General features: G+C 32.6%; 1 protein-coding gene across 5 annotated transcripts in view; it reads left to right on the plus strand.

Moving 5' to 3' along the window:
* The window catches only part of C2CD5 (C2 calcium dependent domain containing 5), a 107969-nt gene that overhangs the window by 33312 nt on the left and 48991 nt on the right, over nucleotides 1–25666 (plus strand). For 3 of the 5 annotated variants that reach the window (XM_063076262.1, XM_063076258.1, XM_063076260.1), the window contains exons 11-16: nucleotides 341–373; nucleotides 5524–5632; nucleotides 17570–17684; nucleotides 20250–20345; nucleotides 21941–22132; nucleotides 23818–24004. In XM_063076262.1, the coding sequence (XP_062932332.1) occupies nucleotides 341–373; nucleotides 5524–5632; nucleotides 17570–17684; nucleotides 20250–20345; nucleotides 21941–22132; nucleotides 23818–24004 (732 nt within the window). The remainder of the gene's footprint in view (nucleotides 1–340; nucleotides 374–5523; nucleotides 5633–17569; nucleotides 17685–20249; nucleotides 20346–21940; nucleotides 22133–23817; nucleotides 24005–25666) is intronic. The other 2 variants (XM_063076259.1, XM_063076261.1) reach the window with 1 other exon arrangement.

Here is a 25666-nt window from a genome sequence, read left to right on the forward strand (position 1 = left end):
TTCCATTAAAATTATAATATAAAAAAAGGAAATGATAGACATTTTTGCAGAAAAAATATTTCAGTAGCATTTGTTTATATTAAAAATAATTCTTTAGTATATTAATATGTTTATTTGATGAGTTTATTTTTATCGCTGGCCAATCTCTTAGGGATAAGAAATGCACAGATTCTATAATTTTACAGATTAATATAAATAATGAATAATATAAATAATTCAGTATAATACATCTATTTTAATTATTATAAGTTTAATACTTAGTTACATTTACAGTTTTTGGATGATTTCTCTCTCTCTCTCTCTCTCTCTCTCTCTCTTTTTAATAAACTTCATTGCTAAGGGAGGATCACCTCATAGGTTCTGTAGAAGGCGGGTATGTTTCTGAACATGTGTGAGAGCCTATTTCTTGTATTGGAAGCTTTTCTATTTTTAATCTTGGTCTTTTAAGTTTTATTTAAGCTTTTAACAAATGTTGCCAGCTTTTTTCTTTTCATAATGCCAAGTTTTTTTTTAAAGTTTAATAGCCCTGTGAGGCTCATGTTCTTTTTTCTACTAATACAGTGCATGATTTTATATGTCACATCAGTTATTTTAAGACATAGTTCCATAGCTTTCATTATGTCTGATTTGGAAACTATAAGCTTTCCTAGAATTTTCTTTTATATATTCCATTTTGTAACAGCATTTGGGGGAAAATAGATGTAACAGTAAATATCTGTAAAAGGATGCATTTTATGAAACAGCTATTTCTCTTCTAGAGGTTGGCTCTCAAGAGCAGTGTTTTTCAGATCTTATTACAAATAATGCACCGCTTTATTTTTCTAGACTTTATTTCCTTATTTTGAAAGTGTTTGTGTATGGAGTGTTAACCTTTTAGACAAGGTTGGGGAGAGAGCTGAACTGAGCGGAGTGAAGAGATTTTAGCTGCACCCAATTCTTTGTTTTATTACCCTATCAAGCAGTAGTTACCTTTCACCTACTCTCATACTTTGCAGGCATACCAACTTCTGCCACCAAAAACAGGCCCACCTAAACATATAAATCATCTTTTAAAACCAAACTGTAGCAAAGGCTAAAAACATGGAAGAGAAGAAGGTCAGAATGAAGGTGTGTGTGTCCCCTTACCATTTTTTAGGCCAAAAATGCTCTTATCTTGTCCCCTCTCCATTCTTTGCAGAGTCCTTCACTCTAGGAATATAATTTCTTATAATCTAATTATCATTCCAGAATTCGTATCAACAGAAAAACTTGTATTGCCTTGAGATTTGATATAATGGGATTTTGCCTGTATGAGGTACCTTTGACATTACTGTATGTACTAACAACCTTTAAAACCATTTTGCTTTAAGGAAAAAAAATATTAATCAATGAAAATTGTTTTGGGTTAAATTTGATAAAATTTATGTTTTCAAATATGCTTTTAAACATTCTTAAAATTTTGGACACATTAACACATTGGACATACATTACTAGATAATCTTCATGGAATTAACAGCAAAGGTGTAAAAAACTATAGTCCTGAGTTGGCAGTACCTGAACATTATCTAACCTTTCAGTAGTAGTTGCTTAGTTTATAAGGCTACTTCTCTACCCTGTGTACATATTAAATAGCAAAAGCATTATCACTTTTAACTTTCCCATTCACCTATGGCTGCCATTTGTATGGCTTCTGCTTTGGGAAAAATTTGTACGTAGTGTGAGGAATTCTCCCATATGTGATCAGATATGCATTAATACTGCCAACTTGAAAACTAGGTCATGCCACTGACATCTACTTATATCATTTTTTAAATATATTTTTTAAAATATTCATATCTGTCTTTTGCTAAACCACCCTTAATAAATTGTATGGCTTTATTTTTCTTGAGGAAAGAGAAAGTTTATTTGCCTGACCTTTTTAATTTAATGGGTTATTCAAGGAGCAGTTCTCAGAAATGAAATGTTCTTTCCTCTCACAAAAGCATTAAAAAATAAATTGACAACATCTTGGCAATGGGTGCCAGATTTTTATGAGAAATAGAGAGAAAACTTTTATTTAGATTTAGGTTCCACCTATGAATTATTTGACATAAAGCAAATAGATTTATTTTTCAGTGAGTCTCTTCTTTCACCTGGAAGAAAAATGAAGTTATCTTTTAGATTCTGGGATCTATATTTTTCTTTAGTAAAGAAACCTAGTTAACTTAGTTTAACCCAGTATTTCCCAAATATATTTCACCATAGAACCTTCCTTTTAAAATATCAAGTAGTTAGAACTTTCCTTTTAAGATATCTAGTAATGAGGAACACACTTTGAGAGGCAAACTCTTGGTGAATTATGATCTTTTTAGAAGTGGCGGTAAAATTGAACAATAAATCATAGTGGAAGTCTAGCATGGAGGTTTTTTCTTGGCAGCTGGCCAGGAACAGGGCTTGAATGCTGGACCTTGTTGTTATCAGCACCACACACTAAACACCTGAGCTAACTGGCCAGGCCCTAGCATGGAATTTTATGTCTAGAAAGTTTACTCTGGTCTACGGGGATAATAAAAAGAGTATTTGATTTTTTTTAAAAAACTATTTAAATATCTTCTAAGAAAAATTCTATTTAAATCTATTTTTAAAAGAATACTCCCATTGTGCCTGATGATTTTTCAACTAGTTTGTCTTTGAGCACACGCTGTTAAATATTTTTAAGCTGCCTGACTTTGGCTTATGTCAAAGCATCAACATGTAATGTCCATGTTGGTAACACAGGGAAATATACTTTAAATATAAGAATATTCTGGAGAAAATTTCTTCTACAGTTGCTGAAATTCACACTAGGCATTGAAAGCAGGTTATGTTTGGGTTGATCTTAAGGAAGTTGTGCAATGGAAGAAAACCTATAAATTCATTAGGTGTAATAAACAAGACTGTACATTAAAATCAAGTCCTTACCTCAGTATTTTAACCAGAAATGACAAGGAAACCAGATGATAAGGTCGTTGCTCAGAAAGAGTCTACGAATAAAAGGCCTTCTTGACCTCAGTTTTTGATCGAAAACGTGGAGATAATAGTACCTCCCTCTCAGGATATGGGAAAGATAATAAAGCATAGTTTTAAAATACTTTCCACAGGGTCTGGCACATGTAAGTACTCAACAGTAGTTGCTGGTGACGGTGGTGGAGATGGTAGTATTTAACAGTCTTCTGTAGATATCAGTACTAGTTCTAATTAGAGAATTGTCTGAAGATGGAGTTTTGGTTAAATAACAGTGACATTTTTAGTTACTGTAGGTTAAATTTTGTGTTTTAAAGTGAACTGTCGATTAGGTGAACTGAGACACATAAGACAGTGAAGGCCACAGGGTGGGCCTTTGCTTCTTTGGGCAGCCACTGCCTTATGTTTTTCTGCTCTGACCAGCTTTGGTGGGATACTTTCCCTCTTGTTCCTTTATTCAGTCTCCTGAAATCTTGGTCAAAGAGTAAAGAATCCTGAATAGAGAAATCATTTAGGCTCGGTTTTTCATACCTATCTAAAATCAAATGTATATGCAGATGTTTCCTAATATGTGAATTTACCTAATTTATTTCTTAGTTTTAGAAGGAAGTTTTCATTTTTCATTTTTCATAGCTTACAAAAATTTTATTTTCAGTGTCTCTTGTCTAGATACTTAACATATTTAAATATAAAGGTTAAATATAAAGTACTTTTTTATTCTATATGACCATCATATGCCTAAGAAATTTTGAGGAAATTTTGAAATTTACGTCTTCCTAAAGTTGAAAAAAAATCTTAAAAGACCTAACTTACTAGGAACAATACTCACATTTTTAGTAACATAAGCTCACCTATAAATGTCTCATTTAAAACTTATATTAAAGAAAATTCAGATGGAAATATGGACACTTTTTGACTAAGCATTTTATAGTGCACTTAAGTGACATATTTCTCTCTCATCCATCCTCTTCTCCTTTCCCTCTACCTGTCAGTTGGACCAAACCTAATCACTTTCATAGACCGGGTTTTTGCTCTTTTCTTACATAGCCTAGATTTTTTTTGACCTTGTTAATTTAAAGATTACTTCTAAATTCTAACTGAATTTACTTCTAAATATGTGTGTGTGTAAATATACATACATACACATGAACACACACACACATATGTTTTTTATACTCTACCTTCATGGGTTACTGAGGTATGCTGGACTGTTTGCCTTTGTGCTGAATGCTACAAGATGCTAAGTTTTGTGAATTATGCTTTTGTGAGTTTGTATTCTCCATGCTTTAAGCAGCCAGTCAGTAATCTTGCTGCTTTTCATGTGCCTGCTTCCAGTAGTATTCTGTGTTTCTTTCTCTCCCAGCTTTTCTTTGTTGCATTTAATGTGCTATGGCCTAGAAAGTAAGGTAATGATAAATTTTAGAATTCTATGTTCCTAAAATATATGTTTATAACTACTATGTATCATAGTTCGGATATGATCAGTGGGGATCTTGTATGAATAAAGTGCATGAACTTTAGTATTTGGAACTATAACAGTTCTTTTGACTGCTGAGAGTCCTGTTTTGCCTATTTTCCAGCTCTCAGTTGTGTTCAAAATAGCTGAGGCTACTGGTAAGTGACTTCTGGTTAAGTGAGCTACATTAATCTTATAGCCAGACAGGTCAGATATCAAGTTTCCCTTGCATCCGCTTTATATAATATGAGGGGCCTCTATGTTTGGGCAGCCACAGAGAACTCCCCTTTCTTCCTGGGTGCTATTTCAATGAATTTCCTTTTTCTACTATATCATTTCTGTTTTCCACGCTTCTCCTTGTCTCTAAGTTGATGAGCTTTATGTCCTTAAGAGAGAAGAGGAGACTAAAGCTTGGAAAAACTAGTGGAATTTGACTACCTCCCTAGCTCTTATCTACCTACCTGTCCCCTTTCCTTAATATACATTTATATTTCTTGCATTTGCTCCTGCTCCCTGGTGTTGATAGAGTAAGGAGAATAAATGATCCCTCACAATGATTCTCTACCTGCCTCTGCTTGACATTCACCCTTCTCCTTTCTCTTAACCCACATGCTCATCCTCTTACTATTCCTCCCTTAGTCCCACTTTCTTTTGGATCTCTTGCCTGAGGCCTTTGGAATCTTTACCAACAACTTGTACTGGTTATGTATGTGAGAGGTTGTCTACACCATTGAGAAATAGACATGAGGTAAAGGGGTAGGGCAATCCCTTCATCTTGTTGTGAAGTTGTATCAGAGTAGGGGATTGAGAGAAAGGAAGAGTGTGTTCCAAACATCTCAGATTGTGTAGAACTCTAAGAACATTTATTCTCATTGAGAATTAATAAAAATGGTCTTTGGATTCTGTATAGCTTTGTATAAATGGGAAAATGTTTTCAGAACTCTAAACATGTGAAGAAACTTAATTCCAAAGCATGCGTAACATATAATGGGTAGCCTTTTATTTCAAGGGATAGAATATGTTTTCTTATGACAAGCTTTTTGACAAGCAGACTTTTTATATTTAACACATGGTCAGTTGTATTTTCCTCCCATTCTTTCTACTAGGAATTTCCATTTTTTACCTTGACGGCATTTCCTCCTGGATTTCTTGTCCATGTTGGGGGTGTTGTTAGTGCACGTTCTGTGAAGCTTTTGGACCGTATCCACAATCCTGGTATGTTCTTTAAAAGTTTGTATTCAACATTTTCCTTATTTAAATCGTATTATTAAAATTGATTTTTATAATGTTTTTTAAGCCAAACCTGCCTGAAAAGAAAAATGAAATTAAAGTATAAACTGGCACATGTTACTTTAAAATGTTTGCAGTAATCTTAATAAAAATAATCAAACTAAGTAGAAGTTTATTTTAGTTTTCTATACAAAACAAACAGACCTTGATTTATTTTTGGCCAAGGTATAGCTTTGAGGAACTTATCAGATAACTTGAGTCAGTTATTTTCTTTGACCTAGGAAGATAAAATAATTTTACAATTTGACCATTATGGCCATTAATTTAAGTTGTTAATTTCTTTACACTAGCAATAGCTCTTTATGGATTATTTAATTTCCTTATTCCTAAAAAAAAAAAAAAAAAAAAAAAAGCTTTTCTTTTAAAATGTAATTATAAAAGTTGTGTAGAGTACCTATTAATAAAAAAAAACTAACATCTGGTTCATTGGTTTCTTTCATGTAGCTAGCTATTTGTTCCATATAAGCAAACAAGTGAGAATAGTAGCTCATTTCTTAAAACATGGAGCCATAATTACAAAAGAAAGGCATCAAAGTCTTAGTAATTTCAGACCCTTGGGTTAGAAATACCATGGTGATTTTTCTAAATCTAAAATAAGCGTGATAAATGGTACGAACTTCCTGTATGGAATGTTTTTTTGCATCTCTCATTGACTAGATGCTCAGTCATGTGCTTAAGTCAATTATTATTTTGACGATATACTTAAACCTGAAATTATATTAGTATTCTTATTTGGCATATATACATATATATTTTTGAAATTTTAAATTGTCACTTTCAATAACCTCTTTGTGAGGCTTGTATTAACAGCTGTAAAGAGTAAAGTGCTTTGTAATTATTGGATGGAAAATGTTGCAGATAGTGATTTTGAGGATACAGAGCATTACTGTTCTTTAAAATTAAAAAAAAAAATTAATCAATTTCCTGTGGTTTGATACCATTTGAGTTCATTACAGAGAAGCAGAATGGAATTCTTTAAGCAATGCTAGCCAGGATTATTTAACTCTAAAGCTGAGAAAATACATCTTTTAAGCAGCAGTCTTCTCTTTTTCTTCTCTGGCTTATTTTTTCTCCGTTTCTTATTTTTCTGGTCAATTTAAGGTCTTGTCTTTATTATTTACATATTCTGCTGTACTTAAATGAAAATTCAAACTGATCCCAGTTTAATTTTAGATTATGCCAAGTTCTACATCTTTGTGTTTAGGAACTGAATTATTTGGAAAGTGCAGGGAAATAGCGAGTTAAGATAGCTGACATTAACTGTGTGACCCAAGGCTAGTTAACTATGTTTTTATGGATCATTGACTCAAATATTTTAATAGATGATACCCACTGATTTGATAGCTCCAAAAATGACTTCAGGAATAAATTCAGTTGTTGGTGATGTCTTCTGTTTACCAAAAACATTTAAATTTTTTTTTGTTGCTTCCATGTGCTCTGAGTAAGCTGTAGAGTCTGGGAGAACAAAAGAAAGTTACTTACGTAAGTTTAAGTAGAGAGCTATATTTAAAATATCAGTGCTTTTTGGGGGTTGATCATACCTGCCAGTTCATTCTTGAATAAGAAATGTAAGAATCCAGGCCCAGGAAAGAAAACAGAAATCCGTATTACAGAATGTGTTTTATGTATTGTAATTACCAGTTCACCCATTCTCTTCCTTTCCTCTACTTTCATAATATTTTTTCAATTCACATGTGGAAATTTTCAGTTATTAATGGATTATTTCCCAAAAGGTTATGGGCATATACAATATACATTAATGTTATATGAGTTATGTTTTCATTTTGTTTTATTTTCAGTTAAGAACATATCAATTTTATGTTCTAATGGTTCCAATATTATTTTGATTTATAATATTATATCCTTTGGATTATGTACTAAAAAGGAACATATTATGCACTAAAAAGAAACGTTTTCTTAAGAACATTTATTAATATCCAGGCCTCTTAAGTAATTATCTATGAAGAAACTTTAATTTGTTGAAAAAAGCTGAATGTTAAAATGAAACTCTAGATAACCATCTATCATAATGATGATGTATTAGTTTTGTCATACTGAGTTACTCTGCTGAGAAACAAATGATGGATTAAGATGTATGTGCTAATGTTAAAAATGATGTGTCTGCATTCTCAAATGAATTTTATAGCTATTTTTGACTTGTGAATGTGGGCCATTTTTATTTCACTCAGTATAGAAAGAAAAAAAATCTTATTTTAAAACCACTACCACCTGCTAACTCCATAGAATATTATTTCAGTTTTTTTTTTCCTTTTTAGAACTTCCTCTTTTCTTAAATATTAAGCAAACAGGAACATATAACAAGGGAAAGAATGGGGTGGTTTTAAAAATCAAAGTAATTAACTTTAATAATTAGACTACTTAATGTTAGATTACTGTAGCATGCTCCTTCTTCCTTATTCTACTTCTTATTAACTCTGCTGTCTGTGTCTTTCCAGTTCCTGTCGAGTGGTGTTGTCAATTGTGTTCTTGTTGTAGTGTTTTTTGTTTTATTCCTACTATTCTGCACCTAAAACTGATCTACTAATTTGCTGTTTTGAACTCAGCCTTTGTCGGAATTATGGGTAACACAAGATCTTACAAACTGCTAGACTGGAATAGTTTCAATTCAGGTATTTTAATGGTCATTCAGTACTACATATGCTGACAAAAATTATGGCAGCTCAGTGAAGTTTTTAGAAATGCTCTTGATTAAATAGGTTTAATGTCAATTCAGCTATACAGACATATTCTGCAATACATATGTAATAACTCTTGTAATTATCATGGAAATGCAAATATAAAAATGTGTTAACTAAAACGAATTAATCAAAGTCGTAGAGGTGTCTTAAATTATGATCGACTTTTCTTAGGTGATTAACTTTGAGAATGATAATTTATTTATATTTATTTCATTATGGACAAATTTTTTTATGTCAGGTATGACACAGGCATTAACTTTACCATTAAGCAAATATTTGTTAAATATACTATAAGTATTTAATGACTAGTTTGATAAATATTAAAGTATATTTAAACTGCATGTTTAGATTTGAATAGAATATATTTAGTGTTCTATAAAATACTATAAAAGTATAACTGATAGCATTTTTATTTGTAATTCTTGAGGCGTTCCAAAATTTGGTAACTAAGAGCAGCTTTTTGGGAGATTAACAGCTTTCATAAGGTTTCCTCTTTCCCTTTCCACATGAGAATACAATTTTTCTTTTTAAGTAATTTTACATATGGATATAGTTTGTAGCTTTTAAAGAAACCGGACTAAAATAGAGAACTTTACAGCTGATGATGTGGTTTAGAGTCAAAGCCAATTAATTTTTCTTTTTGTAAAAGCATATTCTCTTTACAAATTTCTAAATTTTTATATTACCTGTTTTTTAGAATTAAATTAAATGATAGAACCATTTTTATTTAGTGTCAGAAGTTGATATTTTGCCTAAAGAAATTTGTTAGTTCTTTGTGTCAGAAAGTATGTCTTACAGAAAAGCAAAACATCAAGGGGTTCAGCATTTCAGATAATATCCCATAATCTTTTCAATATTGTAAACTATTTTTGCTCTTAGGAGTCCAGGATGTAAGTTTATTTTTTTTCCCCCAAGATGTAAGTTTCGATATAAGTAATGGATGTTCGACTGTGAAGTAACTAATGTTCATCATGCAGATTTAACTAAAGTCTGAGAAACAATCTGGTCCAACCGCTGCAAATGTAGACTGATATCAGTTGGTAAATCTTTAGGGAAATTACCTGTATTTCCTATCCAGATTTTTGCCACCTTGCAGTCATTGATTAGAATTAAAATTATCAAGTAGTATTTTATAGTTGATTTTTAGTAAGAAATTTTAAAATACCCTGCTGGATTTATTTCATAAAAGTAAGAATATATTTTCAAAACATGGGCAGGTCAGCATAATGAGAAGAGAAAAAGGCTGTGTAGATAAAGGACATTGAGAGCAGATTGATCATTAATAATTTAAGGAACTGAAATCTTCTCAGGGCAAAGATGTTTCGGGCGAGATGTGTTGGTCAGATGAGAGAACAGTCTTGGAAAGTGGAAAAAGAAAAAATTAAATCTTACAGACATAGTAAGGACATTGTCTCATGTAAGCAGAGATATAGAACTGGCAAAGAGGAACATGGTTGAGGAAGCAGTATATCTTGCCATCATTTAAAATAATGTCAGGTAGGAAGTATATGAAGAAAAAAGGTGGATGTAAGTTATAGAATACTAAAAGAACATAAAGGATGACATTTTCATTTTAATGGTCTCATAGTAATCTGCTTTTGGTTAGAATGTTTCTGGTAACAGCTAGAACATCTTCAGAAGTGAAGCTGATTTTGATATTAGTTCAAGAAAATTAACAATAATTCAGAACAAATGTGATATATTTGGTAAATGTATTAAAATTATTTATGTGTTCTTCTTTGTAATTTGGGGATATTTAGCCATTGCTGTTTATATTACTATGGAAAAGCAAGAATTGTTTTTGCTCCATGTTAGTAACAAAATTATACTAAAAAATAATAATTGTTACTGTTTTTGTTAATGCTAGGATTGTTTCTTCATACTATATTTTCTAGATTCTCTGAAACTATTATGTGATGCATCATCAATTTAATAATAGCCTTCCAAGAGAAAAGAAAATAAAACACTACCATATTAAATATACTTACTAGTTATTAGACTCCTTGTTTCAGAAACATTAAAATATGGAAAGATATAGGAAAACATATTATATCAAACAATAATGGTTTATAAAATAGGATGTATCATGCAAGCATGTATTAGAATTTATTTTGTGCCATGCAGTTTGCTGGGTATTAGGGTGCAAAGATTTCCAGTCCCCCTGCCTTGGTGAAACTCTTATTCTTGGAGGATAGAAAAACATTAAATGATGATTTACTGTGTGGTATGGTGTGATAACAAGATGCAAAGTTAAAGAGGAAGGCATGATTAACTGTGTGTGTCAGAGAATCTTGTAGAGGTGGTAATTCTTGAGCTTGAATTTGGATGACATGTAGAAGAATCACACAGATTTATATTCAGAAAATATATTTAGACCCATGTTAATACATACTTTGAGTGTGGTTCTGAAACTTCCAGCATTTTCCATACACTATCCCTAGCCAGTACTGGATTGATGGTGTTTACATAGTTACTTCATACTTACTAGGTTGTTTGCCACTGAGTACAAAATGTATTAAAATCATTGTATGTATTCTTATCTGTAATTTGGGAATATTTAGCCATTGCTGTCCTATATTACCATAGAAAATCAAGAATTGACCACGTTAGTAAGAAAAATAATTATTGATATCATTTTTATTAATGCTACAGTTGTTCCCTCCTACTGTATTTCCTGGTTACTTGGTTAGTTTAGGGGTTTTTTCCTTCCTCTGTCTTCTTTTCTTCTGCTTTGCGGTCTTAGTTTGTGTTAACTACTATGACAGAAATTATTTTTTTAGGGCAAGAGGAAGGGAACTCAATATTTGAGAATTTATTTTTAAAAAGTACCTTTTCTTTTCTTTCTTCTTCTTTTTTTTCTTTTGTCTTTTCTTTTTTTTTTTTTTAAAGTCGACCGGTAAGGGGATCTTAACCCTTGACTTGGTGTTGTCAGCACCACACTCTCCCAAGTGAGCCAAGGGCTGGCCCTCTTGTCTTTCTTCTTATGTTTCTGGCCTGATAATAGACTTTGAGAAAAGAAAGGTGAATCTTGCTGCTTGGAAGGAGGATTCAGCATTTACAACTCTTGTATGTGACATGTCAGGAACAGGAGTGCAGAGGAATAAGACAGGGTAGCCCATGGTCACATTCACCTTACATCATTGACTACAGGATGGATAGTGGATTTAAAGGCAACAAGACTAGAGACAGGGAGACCAGTTAGTAGACTGTGCAGTAGTCCTGGCCAAGATAAGTGACCTAGGGTTTGTGGTAATAGGAGAGCTAACATTTATTAAGCACTTACTATGTGCCAGACACTCATCTAAGTGCCTTATAAGAGTAGGTCATTCAATCCTCAAAACAGATCACTGAGGCGGGCACTAATCCTGTTTTGCGGGTGAGCAAAATGAAACAGCAGTTTTCTCAAGGTGAATAGTTAGAAGGTGGCTGATCCATGATTTGAACTTGAGCAATCTGGCTGCGCTCTTAATGAAACATTTAGAATGTAAAAATCAGTAGGACTTAGTAACTAGTGGAAAGTGGTAAGTAAAGCAGGTTCTTGTCAGCTTTTAGCTGAGAAAGAGATTATCTCATACCCACAAATGTAAAATTTCAGTGAGCAACTGAATCCTATCCTTTGGAAACTCAAGTTTATTTGAAAGTTGAGTTGTAGAAGATATTTAAAAAGTAGTATATTTTAATAGTCCTAGGTTATTGTTTCTCACATACATATCATCATTTTGTTTTTTCACCTGAGTTACCACTAAAAGTATTAGCTCATACATATACTTTTAAAATCAGTGATGATTTCTGTGTAGTTGGGGAAATTTTGCTATTCTTTCTCTGTGTAGGATGCATGTCAGCTCAGATATTTTTTTAGGAAGTAGCAAAAGGAAATGTAAAGTAGTTGTATAATGTGGATTGAAAATGTAGTCATATATTAGTTTGAGATAGCTTCCAAACTTAGACAGTATTTTTGAGTTAATACTTTAAGACCTAAGTTAGTAAAACTAAGTTATTTAAAACTAGATAACTTTTTTTTTTTGTTATTGAGAATATTTTGAAAAGTTTTTTTAAATAGTGTTTTAGGTAGATTGTAGATATCAGGACATATTAAGATTTTATCAGTCTTATAGCAAGCTTTTACTGGTGATAAGGCAGGCTTTAGATTAGTGGTATGAAATTAGAAAATGTTACTCTTTTTTTTAGCTAACAGGTTTATAAGTGATTTAGAAAATCTTATTTTGGGAGCAAAATTTAATAATTAAAACCTAGACAAATAACTATTACTTTATAAAATATTTAATGTTAGCAAACTGTGAATCAGATAGGCAAAGAAATATTTATAGAGTGTACATATCAGTCTGTTGATCCAAATTAATTTTTTTTAAGTTTTACATAAAAACCTTTTATTTAGTGAATGTTTATGGAGTGCCTTCCACGTGTTGAGCACTGTGTTGGGTACTTGGGAACATCATCGTTAAGCCAGGCAGGCATCCTGTTTATACACCTAGTCTAGGCTAGTTCTTATACTGTTTTGGTGTGTGTGTTTGTGTGTTTGTGTGTTTGTGTGTGTGTGTGTGTGTGTATTAGTTAAATGGAGATAGATGGTAGGCTCTCTTGAAACTTGAATTCTGCTGATGATCTCATCACTTATCCTTTCACTTTATCTGAGAGGTACTCATGAGCAGATGTGCAAACTAAGCTTAAAATAGTTAAGCAACTTTTGGTTTTCAGTATTTTCATAGGGTTTTCAGGAAGTAGGTAGAGTTCAAGAAAGCATAAATATAGAATGTATGATATGTGAGGTTTTCTATATTACTATTAGTTTTGGAGTAATGAATATCCAGTTACATTTTATATATACAAAGAGTGAAATTTCCTAATGAAGGAGTAGATTACATATCCTACTTTTTTTTTTAACCGATAGTAAAGACGCCAGTTTGGTCCAACATGGATTACATCCCAGCTGTCATCCTAACATCCCAAATTACTATGTCTTGATGTTTGCACATTACTTCTTCTATAATGAAAGTCTTCTTCCTACTCTGTTTCTGATCCCCACCCAGTTTGAGGCTGTATGCTCCCTTGAACCTGAACTCTCTAATTTCTTTTTCATTAGGGGAAATTTATCTTCTTCAAGAAGTTATCAGTTGGAATATTACTTTCAGGTATTTGGGAATATAGCTTTTCATGCTGTCCATCAACAAGATAATCATTGTACTAAAACCTTCATTTGATCCTACCTGACACTTTATTTCCTTTTGTTCATTTAAAAATTAAGTTGAAGAACTGTTCATTTTCTTTTTTCTTTCAACCAAATTAAAAGTTTCTCGAGGGCAAAGTTATTCTCTCCCAGAGCAATGTAAAATTAGACCTGAATTTAACACTTCAGGTAGTCAGTGTTTCTGAGTTGCAAGCATGTGATTGCCTAAAATCTCAAAGGGATTGAGTTTAATAAAAGCATATTTTGTTGAGTTGTTCATTTCTTTACTTTCTGAGATGTAAACTGTCATTTTAGGAATCTTGGTCTGCCCGATTAGCTCAGTTGGTTAGAGCACAGCCTTATAACACCAAGGTCATGGGTTCGGATCCCCTTACTAGCCAGCCACACACACACAAAGAGGAATCTTTACCAGTTTCACCTGTACTTCAGAAACAAGATAAAATGCTAAAAAGATGGCAAGATATCAAGCTGTAGCCATGCTCTAGAAAAATAACAGCAAAAATGAATGAATTCTGATGTCAACCCAAGTGTGCCAACATTACCCCTAAAAGAGGCATCAGTAAGGTATCAATTTAGAGCTCAGTTCATGCTTACAATTGAAATCATATATTAAAAGATTTGTGATATTATCTAGGAAGGGTTTTGACCTGCAGAAAAAAACATAAAATAGTATGAAATATAATCTGTATAATAATTAAATTTTAATTTCTCCTAAAATGATATCTTTGTATAATTACAAAAGTCCTATAGATTACTGGGAGGAGCATGGTATTTAAAGTGAAGAGATTTTTTTCTTAACATCTTTGCAGTGTTTATTAAATGTGACCTCACATCTCAGCTGTATATCCTTCAAATAACTGAATTGTATCCAGTTCACTGTATGGCATGTATAGTTGCCATACATTTTTAAAACAGACTGTTTTGCCTTTTATATAAATATGGTAGATCCTAAATTTTGTATTTCTGTAGGGTGAATAAAATAATTCAAATTCACTAGTGTGTTTCCTATAAGAATGTAGTTAGCAGCTTTTAAACTTTAAAAATTCTATTACAGGGATTAAATATGATATTTCTGAATTTGTATTGGTAATAAGCCAATCTGAATCGTAATTACTATTTGAAGATTCTCTGGCTCATCTCTGGCATGAGTATAATATAGCTTTGAAGATAAATTTAACTTTTCTTTAATATTACATAAATTGATTAATCTTAATTCTACTTTAATTAAGTAACCCTTTCATTTAATAGCTAAAAAATTCATCCTTTGGCTTCTTGCTACAGTTGTAGATAATTATTGTTAATATAGTACTAGTTTGTTATTAAGTGCTCCCTACTGTATGCTTGCCTTGCTTTCACCTAGAATCTAGGGCCATTACTTTCTGTAACCATTTCAGTGAGCTGCCATAGTTTTCAGTCTGTACTGTCACCTGATCCAAGCATGCGCCAAAATATCCACTGTTTCTGGCTCCTGTATGCTGAATCTGCTTTGCAAACCCTTCGTTCTTTGAGCTTTTGCTTCAGCCAAAAACCAAATTAAGAAATTCTCTGGAGTGTGGACATATGCCATTTGCTTCCTCAGCTCCCATGTTATGTAACTCTTTAGCTTTTTATTAAACTTGTAAATACTTTATTAAATACAATATTGGCATCCCCATGTGCAATTGTGTGGCTCATGTGTCAAAATAAAGGCTGCTTGTGAATTTGTCAGAAGAATATGAATGCTCCACGTGCGCTGCGTTCAGCATTTTGTTTTTTGTTTGTTTGTTTTTTAAATCAGCCACTAATTTTTTCATAGTATTTGGTTTAATGATCTGATTATTTTATGTGTTATGCCAAGGTAAGTTTGATGTAAATAAACTTTGTATTCTATGTGGTTACATGTAACTCATAGGACTTATTACATACTTTTCCATTTAGACATGCCGGCCATTTCTAGACAAATATATTTTGAACTTAAAATAAGGAGCTTCCTCCATTTTTTACAACAATGTTATGAATTGTTTCCTGTAACAGTTATTTTTAAAACAGAAAAGCTACCATGCATTACTTGTGGTATAGATGTAAGCAAACCTAATGTGAGAAAATCTATTCCTATAAAAAAAATAGTATACAATTATTTGCTTTAGAAAATAATATTTTAAACTTCCAAAGTGCTTTAAAAATTAAATAGCAGGTTCCACTAGTGATTTTAAGAAACGGTTGACTTTTTATTTCACAGAGTTTTTCAGGAAAATAATTATTTTTTAAACTGCCATATTTTTTATTATTATTTGTGGTATGTTTTCTTAGATTCATAAATACCTTGATAGATTAGAGCAACTACGTGAATAAAACTTTGTCTTATGATACAAGTTTCGTTTTAGGAAAGGATAATGTTAAAAGGATATTCAAATTGCTCCACAAGCATGTATGTCGCAGAAGAAAATGAGAGAATAGAATTGAACGTGTATCTGTGCTGTTAATGTATACATTTTTAGTTAGGAATATGAAGAAATTCTTTAACTCAGTAGTGTATGTGCAAAATAGGGCCACCTAATTGTTTCACACATTTCTTAATTCAGAATATTGATTGCTAACACCATATTATGGTCTTTTCTATTTCTCTTCCTTCTTTGTTTTTATCTTGTACTTTGACCTTTCCCTCAGTTTTCTGAAGTCTTCATGCTTTCTTTTCTTCTGAAAGAAAGTTTTAGGATAGCTCTGTCTTGGATCCAAAACTTTAATTCAAGAACTGGCTGGCATCATTTGTAGTTCTGGCTTTTATCTCCTCATTTCCCCCTTTTGCTGATCTCCTCCCTGTGGAGGAAACAAAATCACATCATAGGAATGTGAGTTATAACAAGCCTCTTAACCTTTCCTTACTTTGATGTCTTCACTATTTTACTAGTGAGTATAATTCTACTTATTTTAAAAATTGGATATGTACTGTAATTCAAAAATAGAAAAGTGTTTGGATTGTTTGGTTTTCAGTTTTAACAGTGCCTTTTTATGTAGAAAACATACAATAAGAGCTTATCATCCTTTTAGAGTTCATTTTTTTTTTCTATCTCAGCTTGTTTCCAAGTAGGAATTGGCTACAAAAAGAAATAAATCAGGATATGCTGATTATAGACTGTTTCTGATTTTAACATCTTTGCACATAAAAAGTTTCTGTAATTTGCAGCTGCTGTCACCCATAGTTTGTAGCTAAATGCAAGTGATTAGGAAGTATGTGTGACATACTTCCATTTATAATGTTCCATTACAAGCGATATTTGACTTCCCATGGTAATGAAACACAATTCTGTGATTCTAAGCCATCTTTTTTAAAAATTACAGAGCCATACATGGAGTTCATGATGTTCTATCTAAAATATGTACTTATATACATTAACCAAATTATTTGTTTCAATCTTTTAAGTGTATTTGATTTGGGGGTGGGGTGGGGTTGGCTAGTCTCTTTATTTCCTGTCACTTTACTTTAGTACCCATATCTCTGTAGAAGAATGGCACAGATGACTTTCTTACTTTTAACCTTGACAAATCTTTGCCTTGGATAGAACCCAGAATGTTATAAAAACGTAGGTACCAGGGAATGAAATAAGAATTTAAATTAAATTTATGGATATAACACATAAGGTGTTCACTCAGTGAGGTGAGACATGGTATACCCTCTCAGTTAATCTGGAAAGAATCTGGAAAGTCTGGGTCTACATTTTAAGTTGTGTCTAAACATACATTTGTATAGCTATCCCTTACCTTAAAGTAATAAAGCAAAGGGGTTAGGTGGTTTGTTTTCCAGCAACCAAGTTTAAGATGTTATGCTTTTTAAGAAGTAGCATTTTAAAGATGTGAAGTTTAAAAATCTGTTACAGAACAATACTTCTTTAACTACCATAGTATGTTTATTTTAAACATTTCTTTTTTATATAGACAATGTGCTATTGAGTAGTGAACTGATTTAAATTTATTTTTCAGATGAACCAGAAACTCGAGATGCATGGTGGGCAGAAATCAGACAAGAAATAAAATCACATGCTAAAGCATTAGGCTGTCATGCGGTAGTGGGCTACAGTGAATCAACTAGCATCTGGTAAATAATAGCAGCTTGATTTTTTTAGACACCGTAATTTTGATTGTCATCTGAAAGGGGAAAAGCTTTATGCAAATATAAAGAAAAGAAGAGTAGTGAAGTGCTCAGGAGTATGAGCTTTGGAGTACATCAGATCAAGGTTCATATGCCGTCTTCGCCACTTAATCACCGTATAACTTTGAGAAACTAACTCATCTCCCACAAGCCTCAATTTGTATTATAGTTATTAAAATGGAAATAATACCCCCTATCAAATAAAGTTTTTTGGGGATTAAATGAGAATATGGTACTGGCTGGCAAATGGCAAGTGTTAGCTCTAGGTCTATTTTATTCCAGTTTCTGACTCTGCTAACTCTTTTTAATAAGGCCTTTGAAAGCCTTTATATGTGGTAAATGATTTTCATGTGTCTTTAAAGTTTGTCTGTAAACTCATTCTGCCTTCTTTTCCTAACTGTATGTAACTGTCTCCTGCTAACAAATCTTTCTTCAAACTCTGCCAAGTTAGGAAGGGGCTTCCATACTTTTGGTTCTCAATTCTTTTTTTTTTTTTTTTCCCCTACTTTTCATTTGAACAAGCCCTCCTTCTTTAAAGTTCTTGCCACTCTACTGTTCAGATTTATCTACCTCCAAAACATTTGTCTGCCTTTCTTAATTACTTCTCTGCTGTCTCCTCCAGTTATACATGATTATCTCTCTTCTAGCAGACTGGCATTATAATGTCTCATTCTTAAGTCCTCTCTTCCCTCATTGTCACTCAAAACTGTTCTACTTTAAAAATTGGAAACTATAAAACTTTATTCTCAGATTACTATTTAATGTTTTTCTGCCAATCTTCATTTGCTCATTTACACCTAGTTTGTTTTGACTCTTACCTTAACCAAGTGTTTACAGGTTCTTTACTTCATTCTGGCTTTATTTGCTGTTTTGTCATCCTTGAACCCTACTGTCAGCCCCTTCAGAAGTTTATAACTGATATCATCTAGAAACTGTTTGACCTTCTGCTATCTTATTTTTCCATGTTCTGTTCTTGGATAATTCTTACTACCAGATTCTCTCCTCTTGTGGTGATCATTATCGTTAGGGAAAAATCTTTAAACTGTAGTAAATATGGGCATTACAGAGCCATGCTATTTAATCTTCTGTGGGACCTTTCTTTTCTTTTGCAGACCATATATTATATTCTTGAATTGTTCTATTCTCATAGTAGCTGTTCTACTCTTGTTAACTTCTGTCATGTTTATCCTGCCTTATTTCCTAGTAGATAGTCTTGCCTCTTTTATGGATGTAGTGTCATGCACTTTCAGGTCCTAGGGATATGGTTTTAAAAGACATAGTTCTGACCATCAGACTTATGTTCTCCTGGAGAGTGGTGACAAATAAAATACATGATTGACATATCCCAGGATTCTTTGGGATCCCAGAAGTAGTATTGGAAGAAAGTGTCAATGAAGTAACTGATGCTTGAATCTTGGGGGAAGAATATGAATTATATAAATGAAAAGGCATGTAAGAGAATGTTCAAAGCTAAAAGAATAGCATATGAAGAAGGCTGCAGATGTAGATTCACTGTGGCTGAAGACAGGTCATGGATTCAAGAGTGTACAAATAAGTCCAATTAATTTACTTAAAAGTCTGAATTCATCTGACAGAACCTCCTTTTTTTCCATCTAGACCTCAAAAAATTTTTGAATTTAAATCTCATCTTTACTAATTTTTTCTGTTCCAACCCATCTTACTTACTGTTACTGGGTCAAACTCTTTGAAATGCACTTCTGCTCTTGATTCAGAAACCTCCAGTTTATTCCTTCTGACTCCGTGTTATTCTTTCTAACATGCTCAGTGCCCACTTACCTTTTAAGCCTGGTCTTCCTCTACTCACTTTTAGTTCAAGTGACTATTTTTCTTTTGTCCTATTAGGCTTCTTTCCATTTATATCGTGCTTCTAGCATTTTGTCTCTAGGTTGCTATTTTTCTCATTTGCTTTGGATGATTCATTCAGTAATTATGTTGATTGTTTAATTTTTAGCTCTCAAATTGAGTGATATGTAATAAAGAATTTCAAAGAATTCTTTTGAAAATCAGTTTTCTATTTACATATAATGATGTAGTTTAAGCTTCATTTAGTCTATCTTGGATATTATTTCAGATACCTTTATAATTGCTTTTAGAATGATTTTAATAAAACTTCATATGCCTTTAAAGGATATTTAAATACAACTTAGTGGATTAATGCTGGATTCAACAGTGTAGTTTGTTACTGCTTATATTTTGAAACATTCCGGTCTTTCAGCCTTGCTATATTTGAAAGGAAGCTATTGTCATTAACATTATACTTTATCTTATTCCAGTTTTTAATTTATAAAGAATTCTTGCCCTCTCCATTCTAATAAAGTTGTATTATTTCTATTTTCTATCCTAGATTTAGGAGGTAATCCTGTGATATTATTTAATAGTAGAGTCTAACTCAAATTTAAATTGTCACTGTTATAATCATTTTGATATTTAGCATTTTCTGAAGTTACACTGCCTGAAAATATTAACTTGATTGTATTTTTTCTTTTCCAGTGAAGAGGTCTGTATTTTATCTGCATCCGGCACAGCAGCTGTACTGAACCCTAGATTTCTGCAGGATGGCACTGTGGAGGGCTGTTTGGAACAGAGGTTGTCATTGCAGCCTGGTTTATTTTTCAGAAGGGCAGAGAAGGGAGAGGTTGACTTTATTTTTTTCCCAGAGCTGGGATACTTCTTCTCTTTGAGGGTGGCTTGCCATGGTATATACTGTAGGAATTAGGACCAAGTACTTCACTGATTTTTAACTAGCCTTCAGTAACAGAGAAATACTGACCTCTGCACTGTATTGCGCACATTATTGTTTTTAGTGTCATCATTTTGTTGTTGTGTTTTGGGCAGCTGGTCAGCACAGTAAATGAACCCTGCACCTTGGTGTTGCAGCACCACTCTCTAACCAACTGAGCTAACCAGCAGCCCTTGTTTTTAGTATCTTGATAATTGACATGTATAACTTCACCAGTTGAAGAATTTTAAGTATACATTTTTTTGGCTTTGTCACAATATATTTGATTTTTCTTTTCCTCTTTTTACCCTTTGTCTCACCTCCAAAAACAGGAAGAGGTCATGAAACAATTTTCATAAATAAAGTTCTTAGTTTACAAAATAATCAAACAACAATATTGTACCAAAATTATATATAGAATCTTGATGGAAGGTGAAATATAATGATAATGTATGTGTAAAAGAAAGTGAAAACATTGGGTGAAATAAGCTTACTTTTTTGGCTTATTAAGTTATTGGTCCTTTAAACTTTATTTATTTATTTGTTTTTGGCATCTCGCTGGTACAGGGATCCGAACCTTTGACCTTGGTGTTATAACACTGCTCTCTAGTCAGCTGAACTAACCGGCCAGCCCTCCTTTAAACTTTTAAACTATTAGCTTTCATAAATGTTGAAAATGTTCTCTATAAACAGATGAAACCATCAAATATACATATATATAAAACATATATATATATATTATACACATTATATATATATATATATATTTTTTTTTTGTCATTTTTGTGACCGGCCGCACTGTGCTTAGCCAGTGAGCACACCGGCCATCCTCATATAGGATCCGAACCCGCAGCGGGAGCACTGCTGCGCTCCCAGCGCCGCACTCCCCCAAGTGCGCCACGGGGTTGGCCCCTACACATTATATTTTATACATTATATGTCTATATATTATACATATATATTTAAACATATATGTGTATATTTAAACATATATGTGTGTATATATAAATAAATAAATGAAATCCAAAACTATTGAGTTTGGTACCAGAGTTTAACTGAATAATATAAACTTTAATTTTAATTTCTCCTTATGCCATAGTTATGTGTGTTTGCTCTCTTCCCCAGTACTCATATATTAAGTATATATTAAGGAAAAATATAAAAAAAATTTGTATCTGCTCAAATTTAGTATAAATTTGCAAGTCTCTGTATAACAAAGAGAGGTATTCTAGCTCTGTACCTTCATCAGTTTCTTTTGTCAGCATGAAAGTGGATATTGACCATTATGTATTACAGAGCCTTAAAGGTCATCATAAATAGGAAAGTGAAGGTGGGGCATTTTGAAGTGTATTAAACAGTTGGAATGTTCTACTGAAAAAACTGTGCCAGTGAATTGTTTCAGTGCTACCATATAGGTTTTTTAAGAATACCTTATTTTTTTTTTCTTAATGTATTTATATAGGCTCGATGAAAACTTGCCTGCGTGCTGTGGATTTTGCCATATACCGTATGATGAACTGAATATGCCATTTCCAGCTCATCTCACGTATTGCTATAACTGCAGGAAACAAAAAGTTCCTGATGTTCTCTTTACGACTATAGACCTCCCAACAGATGCAACAGTTATTGGAAAAGGTTGTCTTATTCAAGCAAGGTATGTTTGTGAGTGGTATTTGGTATCCCTAAATTCATGGAAAGGTTTGTTTATCTTTTAATTTAACTTTTCCACAAACTTTTTGAAGTACTCTTGTATACAGTATGAGTCATAAATCTATTTGTGCTGTACTGTTTCCTACCTGTTTGATCCTGGGCAATTCTATTGGAACATTGTATTTTAATCACACATAAAATTGGGAGGAAAAATACTCTCTCTATAAAACTCAAATGAATTTATATGCAAAAATAGTTTTTAAACATTGAAATAGACTGCTTTAATGATATTAAATATGTAACATTTTGGAAATTGACTTTTTTTTTTCTTAAACAGAGTTATGTAGTGTTCCTTTTACTACTTCAGTTAGCTGTTGAAAGTTTCTTTTAAAATGCACTGGAGTAGGAAATCCTAAATTGTGGCAGGCCTACAGGAAACAGCTATAACTGTCTAGGTCACCAACAACTGCCAGCCTACAAAGTCCACTGGGTATTTCTGTCCTCATCTTAATAGACATCTCAGCAGTAGTAACAAAGCTGATCATTTTCTCCTTCTTGAAATTCCTTTGTCTTCACACTGCCACACCTTCTGTTTTTTCCTACCTTTATGTATAGTCTTCAGTCTCCTTGTTGAATCCTCCTCATTTCTTGATCCTTGAGAGCCATGGGTTTAGACCATCTTCTCAAAGCTTCTCCTGAGTTGAACTCATTAACTCATATAGATCTATATCTACTGTTTATATATATGTGACTTCCAAATTTATAACTCTAGTTTAGAACTTTCTTTAGAGCTTTGGACTCATACCTGTTTACTTCACACTCCATTTTGATGTATCATAGGCATCTCATACTTGTTCTAAGGTGAGCTGCCAAATTTTTCCATTACTTATTAGCCTTTTCTATTTTAATAAATGGTACATTTCTCTATCCAGTACTTCTTGCCAAATTTGGTATTTTTGACACTGTCCTCTTTCCCACCTTCCCCATATCAAACTCAAAGTCATGTTGATTTTTCTTCTAAAATATATTTCTAATACATTTAATTTTTTTACTCTTGCATCGACCTTCCATTTGTGATTTGTTTTCTTTTGCCTGGGGTATATGTTTTAGTATTTCTTTTGATGGGTCTACTGGTGGTGAACTATTTGTTTTCCTTTGTCTGAAAACTGTGTTTATTTTATTTTTATCTTTAAAAGATATTTTGAGCTGGCAGTTATTTTCTTTCAGCACATTGAAGATGTCCTTTCACCAGTGCTCTCTGGCTTTCATTGCTACCATTGAGAAATAATCCATTAGTCTTACTATTTTGTTCCTTTGAAAGTGGCCTATCTGGCACATAGTAGATGCTCAAGTAACTTTTGTATTCTTTTAATGAGTAAATTAACTTTTTTCCTGTACTATCTTTCTGTCATATGATCACATGCAGTTATGAAACCTAAGATTTTAAATTATGTTCTCTAGTGATTTTGGTCAGTATTTATTTCATTTCTAGAGATTTTGTTTTCAATTACTGAAATATGACTTTTGGTAAAAGTTAATACAATGACAAAAACTGGCAGAAAAGATTATTGATAAGCCCATTTGAAACAACTAAATGTTTTATTAACTTTTAGAAAATTTTATAAATTGGACTTTTCTTTGCACGGTACCATGAATACAGTCCACTGACTAAGTTATTTTCCTTAACAGATTATGTCGCTTAAAAAAGAAAGCACAGGCAGAAGCAAATGCTACAGCTATCAGTAATCTATTGCCATTTATGGAATATGAAGTACATACTCAGCTAATGAATAAATTAAAACTCAAAGGAATGAATGCTTTGTTTGGACTAAGAATTCAGATCACTGTTGGTGAAAATATGTTGATGGGCTTAGCGGTAAGTTTAGATGTTTTGGCTTTGTGATTTCTGTAGTTGTAATAGATTCTGTTTTATGTGGTTCAAAGAGTCTTTTAAAAAAAATTATCTAAAGAAACTGATAATCAAGACCTTTAAGGGTTAGGGGCATTTTAAGAATTGAAAAATGTGGTGATAGGCTTTCGCATATTCTAAAGGGATTGCGACCACAGCATCAATAGTTATATTTCTAAAAATTATCATTTTTAGCTTGTTTAGTAAATTGGCCACCATTGCTCTGGGCTTTAGTATTGCTTGTATGTTGATAAAACAGGGTTTCTCAATCTTGACACTGTTGACATTTGGTGCAAGATAATTTTTTGTCGCAGGGGGCTCTTTTGTTCATTTTTGGATGTTTAGCAGCATTTCTGGCCTCTTCCCACTAGATGCTAGTAGTATCCCTCTGGTTGTGACAATGAAAAATGTGTCCAGACATTGCTTAATGTCCCTTGGGAGGCAGAATCACGTTATAAAAAAATCTTTAGTTTTAATGGAGAAAATAAAGCAAAACATGTGAGACACTGCCTACTGTTAGACAATGAAGCTTCATCGTAAATGTACACCTGCGGCCAACAGCAGAATGTGTTATAAAATACATTTGTTAATCTTAAGTGTTGATAAAACATGAGACAAGGAAAAGCTCTATCTCGTTTCATGTTCACCTTGGCTTGTTAGAAAATGAGTTCTGACTGGAAAGATGTCAGGGGGACAAGTCGGTGCTACCTCTGTAAGTAGCATAGTACCCAGAGAACTAGGTGCCTATAAAAATATATACTGATCATATGGAATCTGATCAACAGTGTTTATGGAAATCTCATATTCTAGGCACTTTGCTAGCCAGGATTTTTGTCTGTGTCACTGGCGGTTTTCAAATTGGAATTCTCTTGCCATCTTTTTGAGACATGCATAGAAATTTTATTTTAAATTGAATTCAAGTTCCATAAATTTATAGAAATTTATGGAACTTGAATTCTTTTTCTCAGTATACTTTTGAAGGTATAATGCAATATTGTTTCCTGCTATATCTGTTCTTTCTACAGGAGCAAATATGTAAATTTCTGTATGTAGGGGATAATTGTGATGATGGTAAGCTGATTAGGAATAACAATTTTTTAATGAGAAATTTGTAATAATTAATGAAAGTAATCTGGTTTAAAGTATTTGACACTTAGATTAACTTGGGGGAGAAGTGTTCATTTTAATTAAGTGGTCTAAAAATTTGCATGCTTAGCAAGGGCATAACATAAATGTATAATTTGGGCTGAATACAAGACTATAGTGATTGGTGAGTTCCTTTGGGGACTGAGAGCTGGATTCAAATTCAAAGGCTTAAAAAACATTTTGCTAACTATACCAAGTGTTTCTAGTGGTTGAGCCCCAAGAAAGTAGTTCCTAACACTGTTAATTCAAGGCCTGCCTTAAATATGAGGGTACTTCAAAAAGTTTATGGAAAGATTCATATTATCTTTTAATTCTGTTTTCTCAGGAACTTTTTGAAGTACCCTCCTATGGCTTTTCTGATTCATACTGATCTTTTCCTTCCTGATCACTAGTGATACTAATTACAACTGTTGAATGTTTTGGACTTTGTGCTATGTTATAATTTGTACTCTTAAATCTCAAGGTCTCAGGAGTCACCACTTC

The sequence above is a fragment of the Cynocephalus volans genome, chromosome 12 (genome assembly GCF_027409185.1).
Source record: "Cynocephalus volans isolate mCynVol1 chromosome 12, mCynVol1.pri, whole genome shotgun sequence".
NCBI lineage: Eukaryota > Metazoa > Chordata > Mammalia > Dermoptera > Cynocephalidae > Cynocephalus > Cynocephalus volans.